We start from the raw sequence: 26,011 nt of genomic DNA, 5'->3' as shown, positions 1-26,011 counted from the left end.
CCAAATAACAACAATATATTCAAAAATTGCTGTATAAATTCTCAGTTGCTTGCTATCACTTTTTTTTTGTTTTAATAAAAAATGAGATATCCTAAATTGCCGTTTCCATAAGAATTAATGCAGCCCAACTTTCTTGTAGAATTTCTCGTTTACTCAAAGTTTTATTGAGAACTTTGCCTTTTTAACTTTATTTTCATGAATTTTTCGAATGTCTGTAACTTAAATTTCTCTATTTTTCGATTGCATTTGATCACAAAAAGTCCATTAACTTGAACTTTTGCTATAAATCGGTAAAAACCCCTCAGTTTACTAAATAAAGGGGGTTTAGTATACTGTGATTAATTTAGCATTTTGTAATTTTTTTTAGATACATACTTAATTAAGCTCAAAGTGTTACTCTTAATTGAGAAACCCCCTTTTGTTTCACTTATTTTTTATTTTTAAATTAATTTGAGTCTTCTGTGATTATTAACGAATTTTAATACATTTTAAAAGTGAGTTAAGCTGGGATGGCTTTGATAATGATGGAATTTGCGAGTCATAATCTCCTAAAGCAAAAAAAAAAAAACAGCTTACTTTGAACAAAATGTGAAGGTCATCAGCGATAGTTTTGAGTGGAATCAAAAAGAAAATTGTAGCTTTAAAATATGATTGACATACATAAGTACACCACATTCATGCAATTAAAGTTACTTACAAATCAAAATGGAATAAAATTATGTCAACGAATGATTGCTTCGTTTATATACCTCCTTGTAATTAAATAAAACAGTAAATTCACAATTTTTGCTTTGGTTGGTCGTAGTTTCTCTAACTGAACCTTTCTTCCTACATTTCGGGCAAGTTGTACAAACTTGGTTCAGCCTCGGATCAGAAATTTATATCGCCGATTTCGGTGCATTAGCAGTGGATCAACTCTGGTTCAAGGATGGATTTAGCTATTTCAACTCTAGCTATTTCAACTTTAGCTATTTCAACTTTAGCTATTGAACCTAGAACCAGTGCTAAAATAAATTTTACCACCGAATTCAGAAGATAGAAGTTGCTGAACCACGGATTAAATATTTGTACAACTGGCCCTTAAAGAGTTTGACTTATGGAAATTCCACTGTCCAATGTATCATCACAACGTTAAATATAATACAAACATTTAATACATTATAAACATTAGAACTAAATATACTATATAATTTACTATTTCTACAGTCAAAGTAAATATTTTTACCTGTGTGTTATATTGTGCCATTGATACAAATCAGACAAAATATACACATTGAGACCTTTCCTATGACACATGAAAAAAAACCTTTCTCCAAATGAAAATTTTGCGATCACTATTTTATCTTTAAAGCCGCTTAAATCGATTTCGTAAGATCGAAAATGAAATGAAAAAACGCAAAGTTCTCGTTTCGTTGTCGCGCAATATTGTGAATCAGGCTAAAATTAAATTAATAAATAAAAATTTAAATAAATTCTTCCACGAAATTCCTTAAATAGCCTTCGCTAGGGCGTGAAAAGTTCGGTCTAGCCGACTTTTTCTTTCCGTGTTTTTTTTTTCAGTTTACCTATCATTAATTTTAAATTAATCAAAATCATAACAAAACTTTTATAACAAAACATTTTATTTTCGTAGTCGGGAATTCGGCTTCTTGCGGCTGGGTGAACCAGAACATGGAAGAAAAAGAAAGCTTGTTAATAAAGTGATTGGCGTCCTCCAGGATATACTCATTCTTGCGCGGTGCCAGCAAGAAGAACGCAAAATAACCACAAACAATAAACGCGAATCGAATAATGATGATGACAGTGATGATGAAGCTGCTGGTACTGCTAAATCTGCTGTATCGGCTGCTCTACAAGAAATAACCGTTAGTGATACAAAAATTGAAATCCCCGATGAATTGCAACAACAATTATTACAACCCCCACCACAACCGCCTTCACCACCACCGCCTTCTCAATTTTCTTCGCGCAAAGAAATCAAACTTGAATTGGACGACTATGACTCACAGACCCAAAATTCTCAACTAACGGATAAAGCATCTTTAGATTCGGCAATAATTATAGAAAATAAATCTATAAAACCAGAACCAGAAGATTTGGAAGTGGAAGCAATATCTAAAGCTGCTACTGCCGAACCCGATGAAGATGGTGAAAAACAAGATGAGAAAGATAATAAAGAACTTATTTCGAAAGAATTAAACGAAGATGATATTGAATTGAATCCATTGACTTATTGTAAATTAGGACATTTACATTTGCTATTGGAAGAATATGATAAAGGTAAAAAATCAAGTGGTTTCAGAATTATGTTCTAATATGAGGGTTTGTGTTTTATTATTTTGCAGCATTATCAGCATACCAGAGATATTTTGCAGCATGCGAAGCAGATTACTGGCAGAATCATGAATTTCTCTACGGACTGGGAATGGTTTATTTTCATTTTAACGTCTATAAAAAGTAAGTAATAGTTTTAATATTGATAAATAGGTATTTCTATTTGTTTCAACAAACGCAAAGTTTTCAGACCACAATAAACATGATATCTTTTGACAGCTTAAAACAAAAATATAGTAAAAATTGACTAAATAACTAAATATTGATTACAAATTGGGTCAAATGGTTATTATCAAGCAGCAACTAAAAGTAAAACTTAGTAGTAAAATTATGTAATAGACGGATTATGTAGAAAACTTAACGAATTTGCATAGTAAAACAAAGTACCTCATCACTGCGTACAGGGAAATTAGGAGAAGGAATTCTAGAAAATGCCGGAGCAATGACTTCCTTTATAAGAAATAGACAGGATATAAGACTGTAAGCTTTAAGAAATGCAAGATCTCAAAACAGTCTGATTTTTTAAAGGGTTTAAACTTTTCAATGATCTACCAAATAATGTTAAACAACTAAGTAATAAGTTTGAATTTAAAAAAAGAAGTAATAAGTTTTGTGAAACAATCTATTTAACTGCCAATGCCATTGTAAATAACATATTATATTTTATATACCTATTATAATATATATTGTAATTATTAATAGCAAATTCAGCTAAATAAATTGGGAGAATTCTCTCGTTAAATATGTAGCACCCTGAATATCTATCAACTTGAATAGGAATAAAACCTAAAAAATGTAATCACAGGTCCCCTACGGACCACTCTGCTAAGAATCTATGTCAGCATTCTTGACTCAGTAAATAGTGCCAAGAAAAACACCCAATCCATACAACTTACTTGGTTGATTAAAGGTTTTCCGATCCGCTTCTGACGCACAAACTCTAACACGCTGTCTTCAGTTGTCTAAAACTAATGCTCTGGAATGTGCTATTGCTTGATCTTTGAAGTATTGGTTTGTACTTGCATACTGTCTCGTACCGGGCAGCTGGGACTGGAAGACCATTAATACTCAAAGAGTTCTCTATTATACTTCATAAATATTATACTTCATTCACCCCTCTTGCACAAAAAATATAATATTCGTAAAAGAATATTTCAAGAGTTCAATACTAAGGCACCATTTCTGCGTATAATCCAACACATTTTGCATTTTGAACTTCTTTTATAATGGCTTAAACAACGGTAAAAAAATAACTGATTAACTTTTGGATCGGTCACCTTATATTTAAGTAGAAAGTCAAAGAACTGATAGAGCGAATATGCTTGCAAATTTTACAATTTAGATTAATAGTGTGCTGCAAAAAAATTAATAAAAAAATTTGTTTCCACGTTTCTATATACCAAGAACTAATAAGCTGGCAAAGGAAAGAAAAATATTAATTTTGATTGATAGAGAGTGCTTCCGCAATTTTGTACGATGGACAAGAAGTTAACATGACTTTTGCAAATAATTTGAAATCCTTCAAGCACCCCGCTGCTATCGTTAATACTAATATTTCCTATTGTAGACCTATCATTTAATATAACGTTAATTTTCTACAATGCGGGTTGCAACGAAATGGTGGTTACTTATTAATAAGTATGATTGAGTTGAACATAATTTTTTCTTTCAGTTTGTTTATTTTTTTTTTTCTGAATGCATGCCAATTTGTTTAAATTAATGTTTAAACCACTGACCCATTAAAATAATATTTTTTGTGGAAAATTTTTAACAGGTACTCAGATTTTTTGAGATTTTAAATTGATATTCATTCAAACTTAGGAAAAAACTAGTGTTTGCCACTTCAACATTATGAAACCTTAAGAGTTAGAAGGGGTTAAGTGACATTTTTGAAAAGTTGAACATTTTTCAGCGGATATCTAAAGGTGTCACAACTTCTTCAATTGTTTTTCCTCTAGTGTCATTAGTTCAGAAGCTTTAGACTTGTTTTCTAAATCTTTTTCATTTTCTATCAAAAAGTTATAATTATTGTAAAACTTTAAACGACGCGACGATTACTCAAAACTCGATAATTGTCTCAACGCTTCATAGTTGATAATTGCCTTTTTCATCATAAATATATGTATAAATTAATTTCACTGAGATAAAATAATTAAATCAAAAAAAGTGGGTATTGGTAGCACTCGTCATGAGAGATGAATCAGCATTACATTTTTGTCTTTTTTTTCTCTGACTGAATTGACTACAATTTCGTTCAGACTATGCGTTTTGTATTAATTTGATGTTTTAGTAGAGTAACTAAAGCAAATTATTAGGGAACCCGGCCGAACAGCTCTGATTCTGACGATTTTTTTTTCAAACGTAGGTAATTAAAAATACTTTAAAGTCTATAGATTAAAAATTGCCGATGTTGCCGTATTGTTTTTTTAAATTAAAATTGAATTTTTTTTCAACAAAACCATTTTTTTTTGCTTAAATTTCGTAAAACAAATGATAGCAAAAGATTCTCTAGGAGGTAATTTAAGGAAAAAAAAATATAAGGGAGTAAAGGACAATCTTCCATCGTTTAAGCGATAAATGCTATTTTCTCATAGTCTGACTTCAAACACAAAAAAAAAATATTTTGAAAACAACGTCAACACCTACAATATTTTAAAATACATTTTTAAAAAGCCAGAAGCTCATTCTTATCTCTTAAATGTAAATCCTCTTAAAAAATGGTCCTCAAACTCAGAATTAAAAAAAAAAAATGTTATTAAAAAAATTGAAAATGACTTTTTTCCAAACTTTTTCTAATAAAATATGAATTTATTTTAAAAAAATTTTTGGCAATAAATATTATCAGTTGAATTTCGAAGCAGAAAAGGTAATATATATCACACTTTTGAAAAAAAAAAAAAAAATTAAAAATTACTTCAATTTCAATGGGTTTTTTTGATAAATTTAATAATAAAATAATTAATTTTCTCAAAGACTTTGGTAAATTAGAACATTAACTTCCATCAGTAAGGGTTATTAAATGAATAAAAAAATTTTTATATTTAGATGTTGAACTTAAAAAAAAAATAAGTGAAATTTTTTTTCAAAACTTCTATTAAAAAAAGTTCTTTGAAAATGAAATACTTTTTAATTTTTTTCATAAACCGTAATACATATTGACATTTCCTTTTATAATTTCAAATCATAACACTGGTTTACAAGGGTTTTGTTGCCGAAATAAAAATATACTTTTCTGAAGGTTTTCGGTGTGCTGAACTCGAATCAAAAACAACTAATCAGCTTCCGTTTTTGAGATATTACCGTTATAAAATGCAAAAAAACGTTTTTTTGAGTTCTTCGGATATTATTCTTTTGTATAAGGAAAGTTGTTTGAGCATATAAAGTAAATATAAAGTAACGGTTTCTATAAGAACTGTTTTCCATCTTTCGATACCTGTTTAAATCTTTTCAATATCTTTTGTATTGCCCGAGATATCTTAAGCTGAAGTCAGTGGGTTTGGCTTCATATATCATAAAGAAGATAATGACGTTTTAAAATTTATAAAAATACCAAACAAGTGAGGATATCTCGAACAGTAAAAAAGATATCGGAAAGATTTAAACAGATTTAAAAAGGTGGTAAATAGTTCTTATAAAAACAGTTACTAAATATGCTCAAACAATTTTCCATATATAAAAGAATAAGGTCCGAAGTGCTGCATTTTCTAACGGTAATATTTCAAAAACGGGAGCTGATTAATTTTTTTTACTTCGGATTCGAATTCAGTACAATGAAAACCTTCAGAAAAGTATATTTTTGTTTCGGCAACAAAAAAAAGTTTAATTTTGTTAACCAGTGTAATAAATGCGGCCAACAAAATTTGAAAACAAATGCATTTTATATTACGAAAAAGTTTTATAAACGACATGTTAACATTTTTTCAATATTTTTTTTTCAAAAATCTGAGTTCAGTTACCATTCTTTCAAAAGCTCTTAATTCAATTAACTTAATTTTAATTTTACAGATATGACTAAGCTTCTAGCTTTTTAAAAATGTATATTTAAATATTGCAGGTGTTGCCGTTGTGTTCAAATATTTTTTTTTGTGTTTGAAGTCACTTAATAAAAATTGCATCTATCGCTTGAATGATGGAAGATTGTTCCTCACTCCCATATATTTTTTTATTTTGGCATCAATTAATTTATGAAATTTAAGAAACATTTTTGAAAAGAAAATTGTTTTGTTCACAAAAATCTTCAATTAAATTTAAAAAATCAAAACGGCAACACCGGCAATTTTTAATCTATAGACTTTAAAGTATTTTAAATTACCGACGTTTGAAAAAAAAGATCATCAAAATCTAAGCTCTTCGGCCGGGTTCCCTAACATTGCCAATTTTTGACCTTTAGTTACTCCCCTATTTGTTTATTTTTGAATTGAAAATTTCTTTAGTGTCGTAGTGATTTGCACAATGAAACGAAAAAACGACAGGAAAAATCAATTGATTATAACTTTTTTGTTTTAATAGATAGATAATCTCAGTTTCAAATTTCGACATGGTTGGCTTTAAAAAATTCTTACTTTTTTTGTGGGCATGGTAGAAATATGATTGAAGTGTCATATAAAAGGTGAAATAATAAGGTTTCAGATGATAAAACTTTATTTTAACTTGTCATAAAAAAATGGATTTAATGGTGTTAGAAGAAAAAAAAATGTTGTTTCCATTTTTTATGAAAAATGATTGTTTTGAATAATATACAGCTGCGAGCAAAAAAATAGCAGCGATTTGAAAAATATTTTGAATAAAGCATTAAACATTAAAAGAGCTTTGATTTTGGAAATTTTTTAAAGTAAAACTCCCTTGTTTTATTTAAATTTAATAGAAAAAGAAAATCACTGCTATTATTTTGCTCGCTTTAATTTGAGGCTTATTTTGTCTTTGGATTATTATTATTTTTTAAGGTTTCACTTCTACGACTTGTGAATTGCACACAAGATTTTTGTTTCGAATTAATAAACGGCTGGTAGAGTATTAGAACCTTCCCATCAAAAACATGTCGCTTTGTCGCCTTGTTGCCATGTCAGCTTGTCGCCATGTCGCCTTATCGCCATGTCGACTTGTCGCCTTGTCGCCATGTCGCCTTGTCGCCAGGTCGCAATGTAACTCCCAATATATATGGCTGCGATTTTTTTTATTATTTTTCTGATAACTGTCACCACCTACCCTATCTACCGTTTTCGTTTCGACGTTAACTGTATACTGTTAAATCAAAAACAAAAATATTATTATTATTATAATTTATTAACATAAAATTAAAATTTACATGTTAATGTATATACAAGTGCTAGCTGCTTAGAGCTTCTGACTCTTAAATGAAAAAAAAATAATATTATATAAAGTACTTTATAATATAATTACATAATTTATAAAGAAAAAAAAAATATTTTTAAATGTTTAAATTTCAATGTTGTGTGATTTGATAAATTTGTATAATTTTTTGATATTCTCAGAATCTAAGTTTTTCAAGATCTCTTCTACTGATGACGTTTCGTTGTAGATGCTGGTGTTGGATGTCAATGATTTGCATGCTCCTATCCCAAGAATGTGTTTCAAATCTATTGTTGTTTGACAAAGAGTGCATGTTGGTGGGTTTGTTTTTTTAAGAAGATGTTGATGGGTGAGTGCAGTGTGTCCTATACGGAGTCTGACCATTACAGTGTTCATCTGTCTGGAGGTGGTGGTTGGGTAATATGGTTTGATTTTGTCGATGTTGATTGATTTGTATGGGTGTTGATAGTTGTTGTGCCAATCAGTGAGTTGTTGTTGTGTAAGTTTGTTTTTGGTTTCGCGCAGAAGATCACGTTTGGTTATATTGGCGATCGATTTGACTGGCGCAGAGTGAGCCTCATTGGCCGCCTTATCAGCATGTTCATTACCGGTAATACCGACATGTCCAGGCAACCACATTAGTTTTGATTTATTCTGATGTTTTATCAGCAGATCTCTTATTTTACTAATTATAACTGTTGTGTTGTTTGGATTCAGAATTGCGCTGAGGACTGCACGACTATCTGAGCATATAACAAAATTGTTGTTTAGCTTTGTCATTATAGTTGCGGTTTCAAGGATCGCTGATGCTTCGGCGGTAAAAATTGAAGCTATATTGTCTAATAAACCTATAGATAGCAATGAACCATCTTCGTAAGTTGATGCGAATGATGTGCTGTATTGGGTTTTAGAGCCGTCGGTGTATACAAATTTCCAACCATTCGACTTCAATAAAGTTGTTACATCTTGAAATAATGCTCGGTACATTTTGCTGGATGTATTACCCTTTGTGTAGTCTGCCAAATCCATGATAAAAGATGAGTTTTGAATAGACCAAGGTGGGAACATTGGGAAGTATTTACTGTTTTTCACAACAGGAAGTTCCATTGAATTTGCGGTTTTTATTGCGATTGATAGAGCTGATGGAATACGCTTGGGATATTTTGCTTGCAAGATTGATTTAACATCATCATTTATTATGGAGCCTTGTGTAAATGACAGTTTTACATATAGTTTAACTCTGCTTTCAAGAATGCGTTCATCGACTGAAGGAAGTCCAGCTTCCGCCATAATATTACGTATAGGACTGGTGGGAAAAGCGTTTAAGCATCTACGAACTGTTTGGTGATATGGGGCTTTGATAATGTTGATTGTTGTTTTTGGGGAGTTACCATAGATAAGAATACCATAGTCAATCTTACTTAGTACCAGAGATCTTGCAACGTTACATAGAGTGTTTAGATGAGCATTAGATTTACTACATGATAAGTATTTAACGATGTTAGCCCTAGCAGCTAGACTTTTTTTTAACTCAATGCAATGGTTTTTAAAATTATATCTATCACTAAAAATAATACCTAATATACTTAACGTATTTACATTTTGTATGTTTACATTATTGAAGTTAAAAGTATTTTTTTTGCAAGATGTTTTACGACATATATGTAATGTTTTGCATTTGTCTACAGATAATTTTGCTCCGGAATTATCGGACCAAGTTAAAATGTCTGAAAGAACGTTAGTGAATATATTTTGTTGTTCTACAAGACTGTTATGCCTGCATAAAATGTACACGTCATCGGCATAGATACAATGATCAAGTTGTGAATAGTTTGATATTATAGAGCTAATTTCATCAAAAGCAATCAGAAACAGAACCACTGACAGTGGAGACCCTTGGGGGATACCGTTCTGTAAAGAGTAATATTCAGAAAAGCAATTATTTGTTTTGACACAAATTTTTCTATTTGTCAAAAAAGATTTAATGTACTGAAAAATCTTCGGGCCTATACCCCAGGCTTTAATTTTGTTTAAGACTTGATGTATACCAATTCTATCGAAAGCCTTTTCGAAGTCAAGTGACAAGATAGTCACATGGTTTCGAGCCGATAGAGCTTTTGTAACATAATAATCGAGGTGAAGGAGGGCGTCGTCACAGCCTTTGTTAGCTTTGAAAGCTACTTGATTGAAGCTTAAAAGGTTTTTGGATTCCAGAAACCAAAGCAGTCGTTTCGCAACAATTTTTTCCAATACTTTAGAAGCACAGGGAATAAGTGATATTGGACGGTACTCGTTAACACTCGTGTTTATTTTTTTTGGTTTTGGTAAAGGCAGAATGGTTGCTAACTTCCAGCTTTGTGGAATGATACCAGTATCAAGAATGTTATTGTATAATTGTATAAGTCTAGATTTAGCTGTTGTTGGAAGGTTTTTCAGCATCGGATAAGAAATCCGATCCCTGCTGGGAGTTTTGCCTTTTAATTTGGAGAGGCAGCTTTCGAGCTCGATTTTTGAAATTGGTGTTTCAATATGTAGAGATTGAGAAGAAAGGTAATTAGTATTAAAAGGTGAATTCAGTGATTGAATTTTATTAGTTCTGAAAGACAAAGAAAAGTTTTCATCGTTGGAGAGATTTGACCACGTTTTTGCGAAAACGTTACTTATTTCGCTCGGGGTAGTGATTTTTTTACCTTGGTCTTCTATACACATTATAGAGTGCGGTGTATAAGAACCTGTTAGACAGCGGATTTCTTGCCAGATTTTAGAGGGAGAAGATGTGGGGTTTATTGATGATGTAATTACATTAAATTTATTTGCCTTTGAAATTTTTAATTCCCTACGAAATTTAGCATTTGATTTTTTAAATGCGAGAAGGTTAAGCTGGTTAGGATATTTTTTGAAAAGTTTCCATGCCTTGTTTTTTATTTTTTTTAATGAGTTGAGCTCTGAATTCCACCAAGATACCTTCCGACTTGGAGGTTTTGGCGAATTTTGGGGAATTGAGAGGTTGGCTGCAGATCTAATCGCTTTAGTAAGTCGAGCTGTCTCTTGATTAATGTTTGAGGAAGTGTTCGTGCACGATAAATTTTGTGTGATATGGTGTTGAAAAACGGTCCAGTTTGCAAGATCAGTTTTAAACTTGGGAGTAACACGATACTTTTCGAGTGTTTGACTAGATGTTAATGTCGTTATTATAGGGAAGTGATCACTGTTGTAAAGATTTTCTAATGCGATCCATGATATTTTTGGAAACAATGTAGGGGAACAGGTGGTTATGTCTATATGTGTGAAGCTTTGATGGGTGGAAAAATGAGTAGGGGAGCCATCATTGAGAATTATGAGATTAGAGTTAGATACAAACCTTTCTAAGATCGCACCTCTACAGTTAGTTACGGGGGAGCCCCAGAGAACGCTCCATGAATTAACATCGCCAGTTAAAATAACTGGCGTGCTTATTTGGTCAGTTATATTAACAAGATCATTGATGGAAAACGACTGATTAGGATGTATATATATCGATATTATGGTAAAATTACATGGGAGTTGAATTTCAACTGCTAGTGTAAGAATGGGAGAATTAATCACCTTTAGTTTATGTGGTATACCTTTTCTTACTAAAATAGCTATTCCTTGTTTTGATGTTACGTTTTGTGGTAAGTTATGAAAGTAACCTTCATATATTTTTGGTATATTCGGTTTGAAATTGGCTGCGCAGTGAGTTTCTTGAAGAGAAATCACACTTGGCATGTATTCTTTAATAAGAATACACAACTCATTGTAGTTATTAATAAAACCCTTCATATTCCATTGAAGGATTTTGGTTTTTTCTTTAGTTATGTAGGTGGACATTGAGTCATTTTGTATTAAATTGGTGTTGTCGTTATTGGGGTGATCAGTTTCTTGACTCCGCGGCTCGGATGTTGAGGCAACCAAGCTCTCTGAAGAGCTCGGTTGACTCAATTCCCGATCAGCGGAGTCAAGTAGTGGTTCGATGTTAGTGTAGTTATAGCATATCGACATCTTGTGGGTCTGGGTTTTCTACGTAGTATTTATGTTTTTCAAGCAAAGCTTGAGTTCCTTTTGAAATAGGGGATTGAGATTGTTTATTAGATGTGTGGGTTTTTGATTTTTCAGATGAATCGGGCTGTGTGGTAATAGAGTTGTTTGGGTTTGTTTCTGAAATTTTGGAAAAATCAGGTAAAGGAGTTGGATCGGATATTTTTGGTTCTTGAGTTAAATTAAGATCTTGTTTCTTATGATTGTTTAATTTGGGAGAAGTTGGATGATAATCATTGGAAGTGGTGGATATAATGGTGTTTTGAGGTATATTTATGGCAAGGCTATGAATTGTGGAATTTGTACTGTTAGTTTTGGTGCTTTCAGAGTTTAAAGTTGATTTTGCTGTGTTAGTTTGATTAGACTTATGAGAGTTTTGTTCACTTTCTTTATTTAGAATTTGTGCTGCTGAATCATCCGCGTTTTGCTTTGTTTTTTCGGAAAATAACTCTGATGAGGATGAGAAATGAGCGGGGATGTTATTTTGTTCTCTATGAATTTTTTTAGCTTCAGCCATTGTGCATTTTTTGTGGGTTTTTATTGTTAGGATTTCTTTGGCTTCTTTATAAGCAGGGCAAGTCTTAGAAGAAGACGAGTGAGCTTGTGAGCAATTTGCACACATAGTTTTAGTGCAAGGTTGAGGAGTGTGCGGAGGGAGACTGCAAATATCGCATTTTGCTTCACCAGTACAACGTTTACTCGTGTGACCGAGAAGTTGACAACTACGACAGCGCATTGGATTTGGTATGTATTCAGTGACTTTTGCTTTAAAAAAGCCAATGTCAACTGTTTTCGGGGTGTAGTAGAGGTTGAATGTAAAGAGAATTAAACCGGTTTCTCTCTGCTTGCCATCCACGTTTTTGGTAAATTTATAAACATCTTTAACTCCTTGACATTCCATTTCTTCAAGTATTACGTCTTTTGGGGTGTTAATCAAACAAGGGGCATAGGCAATGCCCTTTGACTCGTTTAGTTTGTCATGCAATTTTACAATTACTGGACAAGTTTTGGCAAGATTGTCAACTTTAAGGAATGTTTCCGCAATTTTTTCTGTTTTAACTAAGACAAGAAGGTTGCCGTCACGCAATTGAGAAATTTGATCATATTCTTTGGATATATTGTCAATTGATTTTTTTAATAGGAAAGGATTGAGGGACGATATGGGCTTTTCATTTGATTTGGGAGAGATCACTATAAATTTGGGATTTTTTGTGTTTGTTGAAGTTGGAAGTTCGGGGTAAGTATATAAAGGAGTTGGGGTTATATTGGATTTATGTTTTTTATTGGGTTGGGAAAAGGATGAATCCACATCAAGCGGCAAATGCCTGTAACGGGATCCACCTAGCCCCGCGGGACCAGGCATTTTAAAGACGTTAGATAGCACTCACACGTGTATTTTTCTTTTCAAGCAAAAGAGAAAACGAAAATGATTGTTATTCAATAAGAGAAATGTGGTATAACGGGAGATACCGGTTTGCGCAAAGTAGCACAAAATAAAAATCACACAAGAGACTACGAACGATGCTTTCGGTTCGATGGCTAGTCGGTGACTGAAAAACAAAAAATATTTCTTATGTTGATTGAACTTTATTGCTTGTACATATCTGAACTCCCCTAAACCTAGCCTACTAAGGCCGTGTGTTGATTGAGTTAATATTTAAGGTTAAGTTTTCATCTTCGTTAAAATTTTAGCCTTCTCTACAGGAGGATACATTTAAACCTATTTTATTCACAACGCTAGTGTCAAAATTAAACCTAGGTTAAACTTGTCACCTAAATTTTAACGCAATTAAAGCACCTCTTAAATGTTTTTTAAGATATTTTATATTCCATTTCTGCTACTGAAGAGTTCACAAAAAGTATTTTTTCAATCACGATTCATGAACTCAAAACGGCGAAAATTGAAATGTTGAATATGAAAAACCTTATGATAATTTTTTGTCTAAAAAAAAATTTGAATAATATCTACAAGAAGTGCAAAAAATAAAGGTTTTACAAACAATAATATGCAACAACTTTAACAAAAATTCCTTGACTTCTTTATTTACTTATAAATATTATATTTGTGTGGAAAGTTCTATATTTTTTTACAGTTTTTCCTCAAAATACTATAATCGGTTCCGAAAATGTTGGGAACCCTAATAGACAGATAGGCACGACAGCCGGCAGACAGACAAACTGACAAAGGCTTAGATACACTGACTAGGGCTGTAAAAGTAATGACATGTATACGTTACTTTTGATACTAGTACCAAGTACCCGCATCAATAATATCGTTACTCGTTACTTTCGTATGTTTCGTATGTTTCGTATGTTTCGCATTTTTCGCATATTTCGTATGTTTCGTGTGTTTCGCATGTTTCGTTACTTTCGCATGCTTCGTGTGTTTCGTACATTTCGTATATTTCATGTATTTGATACGTTTCGTATGTTTGGTATTTTAAGTATGTTTCGTACATTGGTATAAGGGTGTACAAATTTTTTTTTTGAAAAAAATCAAAAACAATTTCTAAAATCTAAGCTACATTTTAAGGTCATAAACATTAAAATTAGTTGCGGCATTCTCATGTAATAAGAGTTTAAAGGTAGCTATATTGATTTTTTTTAATCAAACGTGGAAACTTTTTTGATTTTTTTCCAAATTTTTAGACAAAACTTTGGTAATTTTTTTGTTTATATTCTTTCAGTAATCTTATCACAATTCTTTAGAGACCTTTATTTCAAAAGTGCAAATCGCAGATCTCGAAATATTAACACTTCAATACAACCATGTCGAACAATTTTTCATTTATTTTTTCTATTAAGAGTGATTTTCAAACCTCGTTTTCTCTGCTTTTTTTTGTGTTGAAAATTTTGCACCGAAAATAAATTAATTTTTTGAAAAACCAATAAACTTTTGTACATTCTTAAGCTAAATATCAATACCATTAACACCAAGGCCATAAACAGATTGGTTGCGTCGTGGATATACATATTTCGGCCAAATAGAGAAAATACAAAAACGTCTCTTTTGATATTTCTGTATAAATTATCGAAGAGACAAAAGTAAACTCCAGATAATTATCTGCAGTAAGCATTCTGACTATGGTTACGATACCGACACGAGATGCGAAATGTGACAAATTGAGTGTATCACTTCATTTCATATCTCTTACATCGGATTTAGTATTGAAACTGGAATCGCGTCGTTACTCATATGTTTCGTATTTCGTATGTTTCGTATGTTTCGTTACTTCAGTACCCATTAACGAAACATATGAGTAACGATACTGTTTAGAAAGTAACGTTTCGTTACTCGTTACTGAAGTGAATACCCGCATTTTAGTAACGAATACATACGATTTGCTACAGCTCTAACACTGACAGATAAACAGACCGACTCACTGACAAACAGATAGGCAAACAAATAAACAGAAACAATTACATATAACAATAATATCATGTTTAATTGATTGTTTGTTTTGAGTTCAATTTTGTAGGAACCCTAGACTTGTTCCATGCTTTAACCATGTATAAAAAGCTCAGGAACTCAAATTACATAAAAGAAAATGGACAATGGCAACCCTTTTTTAAGCCGAGCCTCCTTCATTCTCATTTTTTGGATTATTGGCTTCTGTGGCTGTGTAATTTTGTTTTGTCTGTATGCGTTTACCTTAAGTTTATGTTTATAGTTTATCCCAGCCGCTTTCCACCACCCCCCCAAAACTCAACGAAGAAATATCCACAAACTATACAAAATAATGATAAAAGCACCACTTAACACAAACAGCTAGTCAGCCCAGCTACAATACAGTACAGACAGCAATAAAAATTAAAATCCAATTGGAATAAATATGTATTAGTGTATTCTACAATGTGGGTGTGTGCCAGCTTAGGGCCGATTCTGCCGATTCGATTATTTTAGCTTCTCTTTAATGTTAAAAACTCTTGAATTTTCAGTTTACAGAATTCGACCACATTGAGTGGACGTGTGTCTCGCCCGGTCCCGGAGTTAAAACTCCTATTAAAATTAAAAATAACAAAATCACTGCCTTTTTTCTAAGGACTTTAAAATATACAAATATTATATATACCGTAGTAATCCTTATATTATAACCTCCCAACAACACTGTCTACATGTTAAATATACATCTTTTAACCGTTATAACAACAAAATAATATATAAAATTAAAAAAGAACAATTTAATACAAAAATATTTATACCGAAATATTGTAAGCTAACATCGTATATCGTAAATTATACATAAATATAAAAAAATAAGCAATTTTTCATCTAAAATATCGTAAAATATCGAATATTAAGTAAAATCTCGTAGTTTTTTTCGTATGTCTGCCTGCCAACAATAATAAATTGTGTTCAATCAAAATAAATTAAAAAAATCGATGTCGAATTAAAAAAAAAAAGAAAATTAATGTTTTATATGAACTAGATACCTACACATACTTAAAAAAAAAAACATCAAGAAAAATCCATCGTTCCATTTGTATAAGACAAAAAAATCAAGTTGCACTTTACACGCGTATATCGTTTACGTTCTTATATTTACAATATTTACCGACCCCACTTTTTTTGTTTGATTGTATTGAAAATAATTGCTATACAAAAATTGTACTTTCTTTCAATGTATGTGAGACTCTCTTCCAATTGGAATAAAAGAGAGATCTATTAGATTTGTATTAGAAAAATAGAAGCAACTTTAGAAAAGTGTTTCCCGTTTCCCCTGTGCCCTGTATTTTCTTCAGGAAAGAAAAAAGTGCTCTCAAAATTTAAGAGAAACTAAATGCACCCACACAAGTGTAATCTCTCTTTAAAACCAAATATCATTTGTATACGGTGTCGTTAAGTGTTTTTTATTATTTTATTTATTTGAGTGTAGTTGTGTCGATTTTTATTTATTTACACATACACATATTTATATTTTGAAATTATATTCTTTTACGGTATTCTTTTGTGTTCGGTTTATTCGGCTGCGTGTTCTTTGCGTACGTGCATATTGTGTGTATGTGCTTTGCCTATGCGCACCGCGCTAGCGCTATCAAGAAGCATGATTTATCGTCATGCTGGCTATGAAGCCGTCGTCGATGTCTCGCTCTCGAATGTCGCTATCATGCTGTTTAGCGGGGTTTATGTAATAAAAATAATGAATAAATAATGCAATAAGCAGAGCGACGAAATAAAAAAAAAGCATAAAAAGAAGAAAACAACAAAATTTAAAGCAAAGACAAAGAGTATAATTTGTTTTTGTTTTATTTGTGGAGTGGAATAAAATACTTATAAATGTATGAGTGTGTTTAGATGAGAAGTAAAGAGAGAGAAATAAAAAAATCAACAAACAAAAATATATTTCACTACCTTACTTGATTTGAAATTGGATTTCATTTCATTCCTATTCTACTACTAAAAACAACAACAACAAGAATAATAATAATTCTTGTGTACTATTTTTCTTTATTACACACGTGTGGATTTTGTTTTTATTTATGAAGGTTTGTATATATTTTTTTTTTAATTTTATTTTCATTGCACATCAAAATAGAGGGTTGAGTTTTGTTTGGTTAGAAGGGAGATAATTTATTAGGTATATGTGTGAGCTTAGAGAACAAATAAGGGCTATCTCTATTCTATTTTTGTTTCTTGGTAAAGCTTCCTTATTGCTCTTGGATTAAAAAACAAGATAGGGAAATAAGAATAAAAAAAAAATAAGCTAGTTATACAGGAGCGCTGTCAAGTTGTAGAATTTTAAGGCCCACATTCATTTTTAAGTGCATAGGTACTTGTACACACCCACTCTATCTTTGCTAACCATTGATGAACTTTCTATTATGAAAGATTTAAAATATTTACATTAAGATGATCGATTGCTACTATCATCATATAAAAATAAAAGGTAGGGTAGAGTTGCTAGTAGCCGGCCCCTTAAGGATTTTTTCTCAAAAAATAAAGCACAGAAACGTCAAATATAAACATTTTCGAATAATTCTTTAAATAAAATTTACTTTATTTATTAATTTTTCGGTATGGTTAAAAAAAAGTTAATAATATTTCCCAAAAATATTTTATTTAAGTTTTTCTCTAAAAAAGTCCGATTCTCCTAAATCCGGCCTTTGTTTCCTACCTATTTTCGGCTATCTAGTGTCCTATTTCCGGCCACTGACTTTATTAGGTCAAGCTTAAATAAATTGAATGTTTTTTATTTAAATCTTTGTGTTTTAAGAATTTAGAAACAATTTTGATTGTTAATAAGTTATAACATTAAATGATTAAAAAATGTATCTATTTTTCCCCATTTTTTAAACTTTTATCAATAAAAGGGGGCCGAATACAGGAAACTCTTGAATTTCAATGCTTTTTTTTTGTGTTCTATCTCTGCCCCCCCCCCCCCCCCGTAAAATTACCAAAATTGGCAACTTTATCCTGTTTAAAACCTATTTTATTTAAAGAATAATATACATATATTTAATAAGAAAAACAACATTTCAAAGCATTAGATCGAAAATTGTTTCCACAAAACACTAATTACGATGGTGGATTTCGGCAGTAAAATTAAAAAAAACCACACCCGGTTGGATCACTTCACAAAAAGTTATTTTTTCTAAGAAAACTGAATAACAAGAATAATAAGAATATTGTTATTTTAGGAGGGACATTTAAAAGAACAGCATAAGAGCAAAAATTTGGAATAAATCCTACAAAATCACTAGTTATAATGATTTTTCTGAAAGGTGGCCGGCTACTGGAGACGGCCTTAATTAGGCAACTCTACCCTATCTAGATCTACTGGTAGTAAGATGCAAAATGCAACTTTGTCTAATAATGTCACTGTAGGGTCTTTAAAATATTTTGGTACTTTTCCTCAAATAAGAGAAAGCTCATTTATAAGTTTTATATTTTACGAGATCTGTTAAAACGTTCTTATAGCCCAGGAAAAATAGATTTTTTCAAGGAAAAATTTTGTAACAGGCTGATTTTTGGTATACAGCTTGGTGTAAGGACGATATACAATCTGTGAAAAGTCCTAGAGTTTGATCTGTCCGCCAAAAACGTAGGTGTTAGACAAAAATTATGTTCTACAAAATTGTAGCTGTCATTACATTATTTCAAACTATCCCATGTAATTTGATTAAAATAACATATCGACGGTTAAACTGCAAAACCTCGTAAGTCGTTTTTGGCTCTTTGTTTAGAAATCGAAAAAAAACCTCTAAACAATTTTAAAAAAATTAATTAATTTGTTTAATTGTTTTAAGAGGTTTTTTTCGATTTCTAAACAAAGAGTCAAAAACGACTTACGAGGTTTTGCAGTTTAACCGTCGCACAGTGGGTCCCGCCATAGGTCAAAAATAAAAAAAAGTAAATGTCAATTTTTTTAAATCCAATGATTAAACAAAGTTCTACAATCTCCCATCGAACCAAAACCAAAAAAAAAATTGACGGTTACCCTTTTTTTCATTTCTTAATAGCCATTCAAAGTCGGTATATAAAAAAAGGTACAGTTTTTTTTATCGCTGCAGTTATAAGGTGTGAACTTGCGATAGTGATAGCGGGTGTTAAAAATTGTGAACAGTATTAAATTGTTATGGATATTAAACGAGAAGGTTAATACTTTAAAACATAAATTATATTGTTAAATAACATTAAGGCTAATTGTAATGGGGCTCGTTAACGAAGCAATTTTAACCATTTTTATTTAGCTCAATTTTCATTAAATTAGAGATTTAGTTGGTTTGCCTTCGAGTGCCCTCTACAATTTAAGTTCTCAAATGAAGAATACCGTTCTACCTTTCGAAATAATAGCACCGTTTTTTCCCCTTTTTTCCCCTTTTCGAGTAATACGAGTTTAAATGACGATACACGGAGAAAAAAAAAAATACAACGTAAAACTAAAAAAATTCCTTTTTGGCACTATTATTTTTATTAAAGACTGAACTAGAGGGTAAGGGTAAAGTGCTCGACTGACAGGCAGGTCCATTTCCGGCATTAACCATTTTTTTTTTATTTTCAAAAAAAAAAAATTTTTTTTACCTTTTTTTATTTTTCTTGAAAATAACCAAAATTTTAAAAAACTGACTTGATGCATTTTTTGCAATAATAAATCATATAAAATGATAATACAGGTGTTTCATTAAAAAAAAATGGTCATTATATTTTTGACCGCACTTTGTATGGGAGGTGACCCACTGTGCGTCGATATATAAAAATATCAAGAAAAATATATGCGAGTTTGAAGTGATATAATTTCTAAACAGTGCATGATAAAAGAAAACTTTGTAGAGCAATTTTTTGTAAAATAACCTCAGCTACAATTTTGTAGAACATAATTTTTGTCTAAAACCTACCGTTTTTCAAAATAAAAACTGTTGTGACCTTTAACCCCTTATAATGGGAATAGCGGACAGAGAAAGCTTCAAGACTTTTCACAGATTGTTAGCCACCCTTACACCAAACTGTATACCAAAAATCAGCCTGTTACAAATTTTGTCCGTTCTTTGACAATTTTTCGCCTATTCCTACTGGATTATTATTTATATTTAACAAGCTCTCTTATAATGCTCTGAAATGGTTTTAAATAAGTCACGTACAGACAAATCTGCCTTTTATTATGTTTTCAGGCTTTAAGACCTGAAGTAAACCTGTCAGATTACATACAAACAAAGAAACTGTTAAGAAACTAAGATAAAAACAAGGATGTCACGTACAGACAAGTAATGTCATAATAAAAAAAAAATAATCTGTTAAACTGTACCTAAACAAACATTATGAAAATGTCAATTGACAAAACTGTTGTTTTTCCATACAAAGGATCATAACTAAATTAAATGGTAAGCTCGCTGAACGGCAAAGCAGGGGGCAAAACTAAAAAATCTCAACTCTTCAGAAAAGCTGTTTCCAAGTTTGTCAATTTTTCATACTATTTTCATAAAATGAAGAAAAAGAATCAGCTGTATGATAGGATGCAAAGCCTTTTAATTTACATTGAGATTAAAAAAAAAATGAAAAAAATGTATTGTTCGCAGTATACTGGCATTAAAAACTCAAAAAAACAGGATTTTTGAGTTATGCTTTGTCTCTCCGATTCACTTGCTTATGAGGTAAAGAAAATTCCTCCATTGCTGATTCTGCTGACTTTTTGATCTTCTCCCTCCTCATCGTATTATATATTTTTTATATACCAACAATAGCTCTAACCTTACAACAAAGAAACATGCTACTCATTAAAGAGTAGAGGCCCCAAGAAACTTTCCTGCTGTACACCGTAATTCTAGAACTCTACGTTGCCTGAGGGAAACCAATATCAGATTTAGTGGTTGTCGATCAAATGTTTATTTCAGAATCAACCAATACGATATGCAAAACCTCAAAGAAATTCCATAATGGTCCTAGTAAATTTAATTACAGCTATGTTTGATTTACGCATGACAAACTCGCCCTCGTCATTTTTACAAAATCAGATTTACCTTGGGACCCTAAATTCTTTAAGTTCATTGAACTTTTTGTTTTCATTGAATCACTAAAAGGTGATACACCACATCTGCTGATAATCGACAATTTTCTTCAAAACCATGCAAAGATAGTGTTAGAACTAAAAATAAAAATATTCAAGCAGAAAAAAGTATGTCAAGTCGGCATCTAGGATTTGATATCCATTCTCTAAACTAGGTTGAAGTGTTTTCTCAAGTGCACCCTTAAATTTGTATGGATAGGGTACTTTGATATGACCGTTACGAGAAATACTGTATCAAATCAATGTTTTTAAAAACAAACTACCTACCATTGTAATAAAAACTAGAAATGCTTATGAATAACATGGTACATGAATAATAAAAATCCATTAACCAATAGTGGCATTGAATCCATGAAGAGGATATTTTCCTTGTTTACGAATAAATACAGAAGTGTTAACGAATAAATATGAGGTCGTATTCCTTTCGTAATTTAGTAAACTGACACAGTTTGAACTTAAATTACGTACAAAGCTGTAGCTTGGTTTTGACAATGGGTGGGTGCTCCTATTCAGCCTATTTGATCTGCAGGGAAAGGAAACACGGCACTTAAAATTGGCCTTAAAATCTTCAAAGGATTTTTTTTCTCAATTATGAAGAACTCATTTGTATCTTAAAATTTCTGTCCACTCAGAACTTCTTTAAGTTGAAGGAAATCTTTATATACGCTGGATTTCTGAAATCAATACTATCAATTGCATACCTGTACCTGTTAAAGGAACACCTAATTTTCAAAAATACGCGTATATGTATTTTATGTCTCTCAAGTTAGCAGAGCAAGGTCAGCAGAACATATGTTTTGTTATTGGATCTTTTAGTGCTTATTAAGTGCTAATTAAGTGCCCCAAAATTAAATTAAGTGCTCCACTACTTTTGGAGAAAATTAATGTTCTGCTAACTTGATTTAAAGTTAGCAGAGCAATTACCCGAAAATGCCCTAAACTGCTCGTAGAAAAATCGGGTTTGGTATAATATTTAGGTGCTAATTAAGTGCTCTACGAATCCCAAACAAAATTTCCAAAAAAAAATTTATTTCCAAAAATAATTTTTTTTCTGTGATTTTCGAAAAATTTTTTTTTTTTTTTTTTCAAACTCTCTCAAATAATTAAGTGCTTAACTAATATAAGTTAAGTACCCCATTTCCCGAAGAATTTTCCTAGATTTTTCATTAAAAAAAAAATATTTTAATTTTTCATACAAATTCGTGTTCTGCTAACTTGAATTTTGATTTTCTCAAAAAATATTTTTTTTTTTTGACAAAATTCAAATGGAGTAATTAAGTAATTAATTTTAATGGAAAATCTCGGAAAATTCTTCCGAAAATGGGGTACTTAATTCAAATTAGTCGAGCACTTAATTACTCCATTTGACTATTGTCAAAAAAAAATTTATTTTTTGAGAAAATCAAAATTCAAGTTAGCAGAACACGAATTTGTATGGAAAATGACAATTTTTTTTTTTTTAATCTCGGAAAATTCTTCGGAAAATGGAGCACTTAATTGAAATTAGTCGAGCACTTAATTATTCAATTCGAATTTTGTCGAAAAAAGTGGAATTTTTTGAAAAAATCAAAATTCAAGTTAGCAGAACACGAATTTGTATGAAAAATTAAAATATTTTTTTTTAATGAAAAATTTTGGAAAATTCTTCGGAAAATGGGGTACTTAATTCAAATTAGTCGAGCACTAATTACTCCATTTGAATTTTGTCAAAAAAAAAATTATTTTTTGAGAAAATCAAAATTCAAGTTAGCAGAACACGAATTTGTATGAAAAATTAAAATATTTTTTTTTTAATGAAAAATCTCGGAAAATTCTTCGGAAAATGGAGCACTTAATTCAAATTAGTCGAGCACTTAATTACTCCATTTGAATTTTGTCAAAAAAAAATTTATTTTTTGAGAAAATCAAAATTCAAGTTAGCAGAACACGAATTTGTATGAAAAATTAAAATATTTTTTTTTTAATGAAAAATCTCGGAAAATTCTTCGGAAAATGGGGTACTTAATTCAAATTAGTCGAGCACTTAATTACTCCATTTGAATTTTGTCAAAAAAAATGTACTTTTTGAGAAAATCAAAATTCAAGTTAGCAGAACACGAATTTGTATGGAAAATGCAAATATTTTTTTTTAATGGAAAATCTCGGAAAATTCTTCCGAAAATGGGGTACTTAATTCAAATTAGTCGAGCACTTAATTATTCAATTCGAATTTTGTCGAAAAAAGTGGAATTTTTTGAAAAAATCAAAATTCAAGTTAGCAGAACACGAATTTGTATGAAAAATGAAAATATTTTTTTTTAATGAAAAATCTCGGAAAATTCTTCGGGAAATGGGATACTTAACTTATATTAGTTAAGCACTTAATTATTTGAGAGAGTTTGAAAAAAAAAAAAAAAATTTTTTTTCGAAAATCACAGAAAAAAAATTATTTTTGGAAATAAATTTTTTTTTGGAAATTTTTTTTGGGATTCGTAGAGCACTTAATTAGCACCTAAATATTATACCAAACCCGATTTTTCTACGAGCAGTTTAGGGCATTTTCGGGTAATTGCTCTGCTAACTTTAAATCAAGTTAGCAGAACATTAATTTTCTCCAAAAGTAGTGGAGCACTTAATTTAATTTTGGGGCACTTAATTAGCACTTAATAAGCACTAAAAGATCCAATAACAAAACATATGTTCTGCTGACCTTGCTCTGCTAACTTGAGAGACATATGTATTTTGCCCAGAAACGACATTGGACTCATCAGTTATTAGACCATACTATCTTATCTGGGCGATACACGTATATTGAAATTATATGAAAGAAAATTCTTTCAATTAAAAAAAAAATCTTGTATTCTTTCTTTCCACAATGAAATGGTCATACCCATATGATCATTTGGATGAAATTCCACAAGTAAACTAAACTGACATTATGAATAGTATAATAGTATACCTACGTACATTAGTACATCTCTGTTAGTCACGTACACCATTTTTGCAGTATGTGGCGCCACACCATTCACATTCATTCTCGTACAACACGTCTGAAATAGAAAACAAAACAGCAGCAACAACAACAACAACAACCGGGAACGCCAAAAAAACATTACGTATAGTATTATAGGTTAGGTACCTACAAAAACCGTTCAAGGTTTGAAAACATACTCGTACATATACATAAGTTTATATATTTTTTTTTTCCTGTTGACAGTTCTAGTTGACACTTGACAATTACATAAGGAATATAATATCGGGGGTTTGGTTTTTCTTCAGTATAGTGCACGCACCGGCAACACCCTCTCCAAGTTGAATTACTTGTTTTTCATGCGAATGGAATTAGAGAGGAAAACAACACTGACATCCACACAAATTTTGTGTGTTGAGTTTGTTTTTTTTTCCTTCAAATAGGAGACTGTGTCAAAAAAATTAGAAAAAAAAATGTTTATAGGGTGTTCCAATTAGAAAGAAAAACTACGAAATGAATGAAGCATAAGAAAAAAATAACGGCGAACTGAGGGAAATAGACCCCTCTCCCATAAGAATTTTTTCTTGTCTCGGCCGAACCTAAACTTTCTAGTTTTTTGACAAATTCCTCCTGGATTACCCTATATTTATATTACTAAGAAATAATTAAGTTAAATAAAAAAAAGAAAAAAAAAATTAAAATAAAATATAAAAAAAAAAATTAAAATAATAAAAAAAAATTAAAATAAAAAAAAAAATTATTTAAATTATAATCATTTTTATCAAAAAAACAAAACCGACTTCAATGCATCGAAACTGGGTTTTATGGTTTTTATCATAGTTTATACAGCCCGAACCGGACGAAATGGGACCACACTGCAGGCACCAGCTTTCCAATACAAAAAGAATTATCAAAATTGGTTCACTTAGTCCAAAGTTATGAGGTAACAAAAAAAAAAAAATATACGGACGAATTGAATACCTCCTCCTTTTTGGAAGTCCATAAAAAACAAATAATTAAAATAAAAAAAAAAAATTGAATTAAAATAAAAAAAAAAATTGAATTAAAATAAAAAAAAAAAATTGAATTAAAATAAAAAAAAAAAAATTGAATTAAAATAAAAAAAAAATTGAATTAAAATAAAAAAAAAAATTGAATTAAAATAAAAAAAAAAATTGAATTAAAAAAAAAATAAAATAAAAAAAAAAATTAAAATAAAAAAAAATTTAAATAAAAAAATAAAAATAAAATAAAAAATAAAAAAAAAAATAAAAAAATAACAAAAATAATTAAATTAAGAAGTAAAAATAAATATAAAAAAAAAATACACATTTAGTTGATATAAATAGTTTAAGTTAATCAAGTAAGGAAAGTGCTAGGGTTTTTTTTTTAATAAGATTTAGTTGCTAGAATGATGATTTGAACGATGATTTTTGATTTGTATCCATTTCTCGAGTTGGCGAAACGATTTTTGAAAAAAGTACTTTTTGTGAGATTTTGAAATTTTTAGTACCTACATATTTATGTACACTGTGGTGTATGCGTAACTTTTATTTTTCATTTGTTTCTTTGATTATCTCCTAAACGGTCGGTAGAAAATCGATAATATTTGGCATGTATGTATATAGAACTTGAGGTGATTAAAGATTAAAAGATGCGTTTATCACAAAATTTGAGCGTTTTAGACGATTTTTCATTTTTCAGACTTCGTATACAAAAAATTTGCTCTAAAATTTTTTTTAAAGGTGGATAAACGAAAATTTTGGGTGGACAAACATGTAAGACAAATTTGGCTCGAAAATTTTGAGGTCGCAGTTCTGGCTTCATGGAAATAGGGTACTGCCTCTTGCAAGGACTT

At 30.6% G+C, this 26,011-nt stretch overlaps 1 protein-coding gene across 4 annotated transcripts in view; it reads left to right on the top strand.

The window, feature by feature from the left end:
- LOC129921512 (lysine-specific demethylase 6A) overlaps positions 1-26,011 on the top strand; it is a 132,562-nt gene that overhangs the window by 4,014 nt on the left and 102,537 nt on the right. For 3 of the 4 annotated variants that reach the window (XM_056003371.1, XM_056003372.1, XM_056003370.1), the window contains exons 2-3: positions 1,634-2,280; positions 2,346-2,457. In XM_056003371.1, coding sequence (XP_055859346.1) covers positions 1,634-2,280; positions 2,346-2,457 — 759 coding nt within the window. Of the gene's footprint in view, positions 1-1,633; positions 2,281-2,345; positions 2,458-15,969; positions 17,188-26,011 lie in introns of those variants that run through there. The other variant, XM_056003373.1, reaches the window with a different exon arrangement.

Source organism: Episyrphus balteatus, chromosome 1 (assembly GCF_945859705.1).
Source record: "Episyrphus balteatus chromosome 1, idEpiBalt1.1, whole genome shotgun sequence".
In the NCBI taxonomy this organism is placed as follows: domain Eukaryota; kingdom Metazoa; phylum Arthropoda; class Insecta; order Diptera; family Syrphidae; genus Episyrphus; species Episyrphus balteatus.
Note: the sequence above shows the minus strand (reverse complement) of the source record. Positions and strands in the feature narration are given on the sequence as shown.